General features: G+C 43.1%; 1 protein-coding gene across 1 annotated transcript; it reads left to right on the top strand.

Annotated features, from left to right (window-relative positions):
- Window positions 1-7,354: 7,354 nt before the first annotated feature.
- LOC125553399 (uncharacterized) lies at window positions 7,355-9,042 on the top strand. Its single transcript, XM_048717186.2, has 4 exons — window positions 7,355-7,747; window positions 7,849-8,038; window positions 8,206-8,409; window positions 8,583-9,042. The coding sequence occupies exons 1-4, from the start codon at window positions 7,437-7,439 to the stop codon at window positions 8,835-8,837; spliced, it is 960 nt and encodes a 319-aa protein (XP_048573143.1). The 5' UTR covers window positions 7,355-7,436; the 3' UTR covers window positions 8,838-9,042.

Below are 9,042 nucleotides of genomic sequence, written 5' to 3'. Positions count from 1 at the left end.
CTTTGTTGTTGCAAGTTTTACGTGGCTGCTACGGGCTGAGCAAGAACCGTTCTTACCTACGCATCAAAACCACAACGATGTTTCGTCAAGTATGTGTTGTTTTAACCTTCACAAGGACTGGGCGTAGCCACACTCGATTCAACTAAAGTTGGAGAAACTGACACCCGCCAGCCAGCTATGTGCGAAGCACGTCGGTAGAACCAGTCTCGCGTAAGCGTACGCGTAATGTCGGTCCGAGCCGCTTCATCCAACAATACCGCCGAATCAAAGTATGACATGCTGGTAAGCAGTATGACTAGTATCGCCCACAACTCACTTGTGTTCTACTCATGCATATAACATCTACGCATAAACCTGGCTCGGATGCCACTGTTGGGGAACGTAGTAATTTTTAAAAAATTCATACGCACATGCAAGATCATGGTGATGCATAGCAACGAGAGGGGAGAGTGTTGTCCACGTACCCTCATAGACCGAAAGCGGAAGCGTTATGACAACGCGGTTGATGTAGTCGTACGTCTTCACGATCGAACGATCCTAGTACCGAACGTACGTCACCTCCGCGATCTGCACACGTTCAGCTCGGTGACGTCCCATGAACTCACGATCCAGTTGAGCTTCGAGGGAGAGCTTCGTCAGCACGACAGCGTGATGATGGTGATGATGAAGCTACCGACGCAGGGCTTTGCCTAAGCACTACGACGATATGACCGAGGTGGATTATGGTGGAGGGGGCACCGCACACGGCTTGGAACAATCAACTTGTGTGTTCTAGGGTGCCCCTGCCCCCGTATATAAAGCGGCAAGGGGGGAGGCCGGCCGGCCTTGGGGCGCGCCAAGGAGAGGGGTAGTCCTCCTCCTAGTGGGAGTAGGACTCCCCTTTCCTAGTCCAACTAGGAAGGAGGAAGGGGGAAGGAAGGAGAGGGAGAGAGGGAGGAAAGAGGGAGCGCCACCCCCCCTCCTTGTCCAATTCGGACTCCCAGGGGGGCGCGGCCAGCCCTAGGCCCTCTCCTCTCTCTCCTACAAGGCCCATGTTGGCCCATTATATCCCCCGAGGGTTCCGATAACCCCCCGACACTCCGATAAATATTCGGTGACCCCCGGAACTCATCCCGTGTCCGACTATAGTCGTCCAATATATGAATCTTTATGTCTCGACCATTTCGAGACTCCTCGTCATATCCGTGATCACATCCGGGACTCCGAACTATCTTCGGTACATCAAAACACATAAACTCATAATATCGATCGTCACCGAACGTTAAGCGTGTGGACCCTACGAGTTCGAGAACTATGTAGACATGACCGAGACATGTCTCCGGTCAATAACCAATAGCGGAACCTGGATTCTCATATTGGCTCCTACATATTCTACGAAGATCTTTATCGGTCAAACCGCATAACAACATACGTTGTTCCCTTTGTCATCGGTATGTTACTTGCCCGAGATTCGATCGTCGGTATCTCTATACCTAGTTCAGTCTCGTTACCGGCAAGTCTCTTTACTCGTTCCGTAATGCATCATCCCGCAACTAACTCATTAGTTACATTGCTTGCAAGGCTTATAGTGATGTGCATTACCGAGAGGGCCCAGAGATACCTCTCCGACAATCGGAGTGACAAATCCTAATCTCGATCTATGCCAACTCAACAAGTACCATCGGAGACACTTGTAGAGCATCTTTATAATCACCCAGTTACGTTGTGACATTTGGTAGCACACAAAGTGTTCCTTGGTATTCGGGAGTTGCATAATATCATAGTCATAGGAACATGTATAAGTCATGAAGAAAGCAATAGCAATATACTAAACGATCAAATGCTAAGCTAACGGAATGGGTCAAGTCAATCACATCATTCTCTAATGATGTAATATCGTTAATCAAATGACAACTCATGTCTATGGTTAGGAAACATAACCATCTTCGATTTAACGAGCTAGTCAAGTAGAGGCATACTAGTGACACTCTGTTTGTCTATGTATTCACACATGTACTAAGTCTCCGGTTAATACAATTCTAGCATGAATAATAAAAATTTATCATGATATAAGGAAATATAAATAACAACTTTATTATTGCCTCTAGGGAATATTTCCTTCAATATCATCACATAGCCTAAACCATGTCAATGTCTTTCCCTTCAAAGATAAAGGGAAGACCTTCTTCTTGATAACATCCACGGGCATACCTGCAAGCTTAAATAATCCACAAACTTCATCCAGATAGATTAGGTGCAAATCGGGATGCAATGTTCCATCTCCTGTAAAAGGATTAGCTAGCAGTTTCTTTATCATACCCGAAGGAATTTCAAAGTAAAAAAATTTAGTAGGTTGAGGAGCAACTCTTTTCTCTACTGATCGGGGTGAAGATACCCCGAACAAGCCCCTCAAAGGATTACTTTCCATAGTAACAAGTGACAGTAAATTTCAGCACACTATATAAATTTGTCCTTACCAAATTCCACCTACCAAAGACGCTTCACTCCCCGGCAACGGCGCCAGAAAAGAGTCTTGATGACCCACAAGTATAGGGGATCTATCGTAGTCCTTTCGATAAGAGTGTCGAACTCAACGAGGAGCAGAAGGAAATGACAAGCGGTTTTCAATAAGGTATTCTCTGCAAGCACTGAAATTATCGGTAACAGATAGTTTTGTGATAAGGTAACGGGTAACAAGTAATAAAAGTAAATAAGGTGCAGCAAGATGGCCCACTCCTTTTTGTAGCAAAGGACAAGCCTGGACAAACTCTTATATGAAGGAAAACGCTCCTGAGGACACATGGGAATTATCTTCAAGCTAGTTTTCATCACACTCATATGATTCGCGTTCGTTACTTTGATAATTTTATATGTGGGTGGATTGGTGCTTGGGTACTGCCCTTCCTTGGAAAAGCGTCCCACTTATGATTAACAGCTATTGCAAGCATCCGCAACTACAAAAGAAGTATTAAGGTAAACCTAACCATAGCATGAAACATATGGATCCAAATCAGCCCCTTACGAAGCAACGCATAAACTAGAGTTTAAGCTTCTGTCACTCTAGCAACCCATCATATACTTATTACTTCCCAATGCCTTCCTCTAGGCCCAAACAATGGTGAAGTGTCATGTAGTCAACATTCACATAACACCACTAGAGGAAAGACAACATACATCTCATCAAAATATCGAACGAATACCAAATTCACATGACTACTTATAGCAAGACTTCTTCCATGTCCTCAGGAACAAACTTAACTACTCACAATTCATAATCATGTTCAATAATCAGAGGGATATTAATATGCATAAAGGATCTGAACATATGATCTTCACCAAATAAACCAACTAGCATCAACTACAAGAGTAATCAACACTACTAGCAACCAACGGGTACCAATCTTTTGGGACAAAGATTGGATACAAGAGAGATGAACTAGGGTTTTAGAGAAGATGGTGCTGGTGAAGATGTTGATGGAGATTGACCCCCTCCCGATGAGAGGATCGTTGGTGATGACGATGGTGATGATTTCCCCTCCCGGAGGGATGTTTCCCCGGCAGAACAGCTCCGCTGGAGCCCTAGATTGGTTTCGCCAGGTTCCGCCTCGTGGCGGCGGTGCTTCGTCCCGAAAGCTTGCTTCTGATTTTTTTTCTCGGACGAAAGACTTCATATAGCAAAAGATGGGCACCGGAGGCCTACCAGGGGGCCCACGAGACAGGGGGCGCCCAGGGGGTAGGGCGCGCCCCCACCCTCGTGGATGGTGGGTGGCCCCCTCTGGTTGATTCTTTTGCCAGTATTTTTTATTAATTCCAAAAACTGCCTCCGTGAAGTTTCACGACTTTTGGAGCTGTGCAGAATAGGTCTCTAATGTTTGCTCCTTTTCCAGCCCAGAATTCCAGCTGCCGACATTCTCCCTCTTCATGTAAACCTTGTAAAATAAGAGAGAATAGGCATAAGTATTGTGACATAATGTGTAATAACAGCCCATAATGTAATAAATATCGATATAAAAGCATGATGTAAAATGGACGTATCAGAGCTTAGGCTGCTATCTATTGCAATGGGTAAAAGACATGTTGATTCACAACAACAATAAGATGATGAGGAAAGGTAGCATAAGAAGGCCAGTAGAACATCCATGTTTGATATCTTCAGATGATGAGACAGTGATGCATTAGAAGGTCAACAGAACATCCATGTAGTATCCAATGTAGTTATTTTGCTCCAATGCAGTATGTACTAAGTGGTAACGTAGGAAAATGTTGCAATTGATCCATAATGATGAGAACTGTAGCTGTTGAGTACCAAGCAAGGAAAGAGGCTGAGAAGAAGGCTAAAAAAGAACAAGAAGCTAGCAGAGAAAGAAGCTGCTACAACAACAAAAAAGCGGATAAGAAAGCAGAGAAAGAGGCTGCTGCAGCACAAAGAAATTAGGAGCTTAGGCTGCTATCTATTGCAATGGGTAAAAGACATGTTGATTCACAACAACAATAAGATGATGAGGCAAGGCAGCATAAGAAGGCCAGCAGAACGTCCATGTTTGATATCTTCAGGTGATGAGACAGTGATGCATTAGAAGGTCAACAGAACATCGATGTAGTATCCAATGTAGTTATTTTGCTCATGCGTATGTACTCAGTGGTAACGTAGGAAAATGTTGCAATTGATCCATAATGATGTAGACACATGAGTATGGATCAATTGTTGCTCATTTTGTAAGACTACCCACAGTGGGAGTAACATAGGTAGTAACATCATACATGTCTAGATAAAATAGATGATGTGGCAAGCAATAAATAAAGAAAGAGAGACATGCAGTAACATAGCTAGTTACTACTAGTATGAGTAACATCACACATATCAAGGCAAGATGAGTCGATAGCATAATAAATGAAGTATTGCATGTTACCACACACATGTTACTCCCCACTATAGAGGTAGTAACATAGAGTAGTAACATGGGCATGTTACTACTCTATGTTACTACCCATTGTGGCTAGTCTAATAAGTACTAGAAGGTACTTAATGCCCTAGTTATGACAATGCTTAATGCCCTGGTTATGACAATTCCCTGGATATGACAATGGTCAAAGTTGTCCTCTTCAATTTGGCAGCAGATGCATTCTTATTTTCTTGGCAAATTTGACAGCCTATGCATACTCATATCTATGAACTACATTATTCTCACCATTGTCCTCTTCAATTTGGCAGCAGATGCATACTTATTTTCTTGGCAAAATGCACAACAATGTTCTAGAAGCATCATACTAATTCATATTTCCTTGTCAAATTTGTCCTCTACAATTTGTCAGCATACATCAATATATTGTGCCGAAATTGACAGCATCATCTAGCTTTACAATGTACACACACAAGCCAAATATGATAACACGAAAAGGATAACTTCACATGACAGCAAGATGATCCATTAACTTTCATTTGCTGTAAAAGATTGTCCTTGCATTACATATATCTCATTTTTGTATTATTGTAATTTGTATTCGATGAAAACTTTATAGCGCAATTCCACATAGACTTCTAAATAGTTTTTATTTAATCTTTTAAGGGTTAACCTTGCATCTTAATAGTTGCAAGGTTACCCAACCATTTTATTTTGCAAGAAAACTTCGGATCTATTCATCAACTATCAAGATAGTATAAAGAACATCAGAAGTATAAATTACATCCAGATTCATTGACCACTTAGCGATGAATACAAGCACCGCAGAGAGCTGAAAGCGCGCCGCCGTCATCGCCACTCCCTCATTGGAGCCGGGTTGCCCAACCGTTTCACACCAAAAGAAAGATATGGAGAGGCAGAAGCAGACGGATTGAGAGCTAGCTACAGCTCAATAGTGCATCACAGTTGGTTGGTAAAATCTCCAATACCACGTGGAATCTTGAAATTATTTTGTATCTATTGTATACATGGACTATTTTGGTTAAATTTAAATGTAGGTCTACATTTTCTTCCGTTGCAACGCACTAACATGTCCCTATATGCGCTAGTTTTAATTGTATAAATTAATCGCGCTAGTGATCAAGATCTACAGTATGATGCGACCAGATCCGTTGTAACCGCCGATCGACTCTCTGAGTCTCTGACTGATTTATAGGTTAATTAACGAGTGATGCATCGGGTTAAAAACTCAAAAGTTTGTGCTCTCTAATCCACCGAAGTAGTGGTTTAATCCGCCAGTTAACGCAAAGCATGCACGTGACCATCATGCATATATATGTAGGCGTGCAGGACACGTCATGCATGCCCCAATGCCTGCACGTGATTCACTTTCGCTGTGGATGAGCTTCACCAACCCAGACGAGTATATATATATATATACTTCCGAGGCGGTAGACACGGTGCACGCATTGGGTCATGGCGTCACGTGATTTTTGACTCGATGTAACATCCAAGTTGGCACGTTGCCTGCCTAGATTAGATCTATTGTCTCTCACTGCCTCCAGTACAATGTAAAATCAGTCGTGCCTTAATCGTTGACAGCTGCAACTAGTACGTTTCTACAAAAAACTGCAGCTATGTAAAAGAACTAATGCAACGGAAGCGCATACAAAATATTCACATGCACGACCAGGAAATGTCTACTTGCTTCCCACGATCGCTAAGCCTCGAACAAGCCGATATTTTGTACAGTCCTTTATGCATAAGTTGACAACACTTGGAAGTTTAACATTGAGAGGAACATCTGATTGGTGCTGCACTTAATGGTAAATTGTGATCTGAACTATTGAGGTTAGTTAGACAGTACATACTCAATTAAATTTTAGAAGCAATGTTATTTTCATATACCTCGTTCCTATAATTCGTCACACATAGTTTATACAGAAATTTCGAATTTTTATTTGTCATTTCCTACATCAAAATACTTGATACGCATGTGATCACGATGCATGGCTAGTATCTGTCACAACTGCGACTGCAGAATTGTATACAATCGCAGGGAGTTTTGTACTCCCAAAATGGTATGGAGATCCACAATACGTGGGGACACTTAAACCACTGTCAGTTTTTAACTTAGCGAATGTCACCATAGTGTGGATGTACATCTTGATCTGAAGCAATGACGTGGTTACATAGATATGTTTATCAAGCTCGTGATCCTGATCGGAAGCAACAAGATCACATAAATTAAGTTTGGCAGCATGCACTTGCCTGATGGGTTCACTTCCAGAATTCAAAATTCCATAGTACTACCTCCGTCCGGAATTAACCGTTGTTGAAATGAGCGTAACTAAGCGTGTTTTAGCGTGTAGATACACTCATTTCAACGACAGTTAATTCCGGACACGGACGGAGGGAGTGTAGGCGCTCAAACGACCCGGTGGTGCCTAACATGCCTATAAATTGCCTCCCTTCACTCCATCTCATTCCACACCCAACCCACACAAGAACCCTAGACACCAAACCAGCTTTCCTTACTCTCGAATCTCGATCAGCATGGCCAAGGCAAACCCTTCATATTACCAAACCACCGCTGCGGTTAGCGCACCGGTCCAGTACCAGGAGCATCTCTTCCACCTGTTTGTGCAGCAGCAGCTCGAAGCAACAAATGGTGCTAACCAGCTCATTACAGTGAACCCAAAGCTTCCCCAGGGGTTCGGTGTCACCGTTGCTACTGACTGGGACATCCGTGATGGTCCTGAAATCACGGCAAAAGTTGTTGCGCGTGCACAAGGCCTGCATCAAGGGTCCGGCAAGAGCAGCGGAGCCTGGTTTATGTCGTTCAACACAGTGTTCACCGATGAGAGGTTCGCCATGCATGCATTTTTCAGAAAATGTTCCCTTTGAACTTATGTTGTCATACTTATTTATTTTTTGCGTGTGTGATGCTTACAAACTTGTGTTTTAGGTTTAAGGGGTCCTCCCTCAGTGTGCAAGGACATTTGGTTTCCGACGAAGGTGAATGGGTAGTTACGGGTGGGACTGGTGAGTTCGCTTTTGCACAAGGTGTTGTCACCTACAAGAAAATCAAGGAATTGGCAGGTGGAAACATCAGAGAGCTTCGTTTCCGTGTTGTGTGCTTCAACTTCCCAAAGCCGGTGAGATTCATTTTTCCTCGTCTTCTTTCTTAATCTATTAAATTGTGGAAGCTTAGCTAGCTAATTTGTATTTTTGTCATGGTTTGGACACATGCAAAATGTGAGTACATCATTCTACTTCTAATTAGCTCTAACACACACACACATACATGTATATTTATGTGCAGAACACCCTGACAAAGGTTGGGCCGTGGGGTGGGAATGGAGGGACACCATTTGAAATCCCACAGGCAGAGCTACCTCAGCGTCTAGAAAGTGTCACAATTCAGAGTGCCGAAGTTATTGATTCCATTGCCTTCACCTACATCGGCCTAGACGGCGCAAGGCGGACAGTCGGTCCATTTGGTGGCAGCGGCGGGACTAAGCAGCCGGTGAGTGAAATTTTGAATTTGTTGAATAATGAGCTCAGGTCATGGATCACTTATAGAATAATGTTGACAATCTGACACCAAATTATTTACTCCCTTGTGGTGCTTATTAACACTAGGAGCGAAGGCAAATAATATATGGTGTTATAATCACTTGCACATTCCTTTCCTTGCAGATCCTGCAGCTTGGTCCTTCAGAGAGCGTGAAGGAAATATTTGGCACAACCGGTAACTTTCTAGGATTGAATATTGTCACATCACTTTCCATTGTCACCAATGTTAAGACATATGGACCATTCGGAAAACAATCCGCGGGTAATACCCCTTTCCGTACCACTGCGCCAGACCGTCACAGCATTGTGGGCTTCTTCGGGCGGGCTGGCCAATTTGTTGATCAGCTTGGAGCCTATGTGCGCCCAACCCCAAATTAGTAGAAGCAAGTGTTCCTTAGGAAAACTTACTGCTTTACTCGTCAGCTTCCGCTTCTCAGTGTTCCAGCAATATATAACAAGGGCGGCATATATATGTTGTCCTAATCTCGTGTACTTGCTTTAATTTTTATCTTCTACGCCTTTGGCTATCGGCTCGGTGTGGCCTGAGAAATAAAGTTCTTATTGATAAGAGTGTTGAATGTAA

This window comes from Triticum urartu, chromosome 4A (assembly GCF_056163025.1).
Source record: "Triticum urartu cultivar PI428250 chromosome 4A, HENAU_Tu73, whole genome shotgun sequence".
In the NCBI taxonomy this organism is placed as follows: domain Eukaryota; kingdom Viridiplantae; phylum Streptophyta; class Magnoliopsida; order Poales; family Poaceae; genus Triticum; species Triticum urartu.
This window is presented reverse-complemented; position numbering and strand designations above follow the sequence as displayed.

Bases quoted from the DNA above. Each gene is read 5' to 3' on its own strand.
- LOC125553399 (XM_048717186.2), top strand. From the start codon at position 7,437: ATGGCCAAGGCAAACCCTTCATATTACCAAACCACCGCTGCGGTTAGC. The intron at 7,748-7,848 runs GTTCGCCATGCA...CTTGTGTTTTAG, and splicing joins ACAGTGTTCACCGATGAGAG to GTTTAAGGGGTCCTCCCTCA. The intron at 8,410-8,582 runs GTGAGTGAAATT...CTTTCCTTGCAG, and splicing joins GCGGCGGGACTAAGCAGCCG to ATCCTGCAGCTTGGTCCTTC.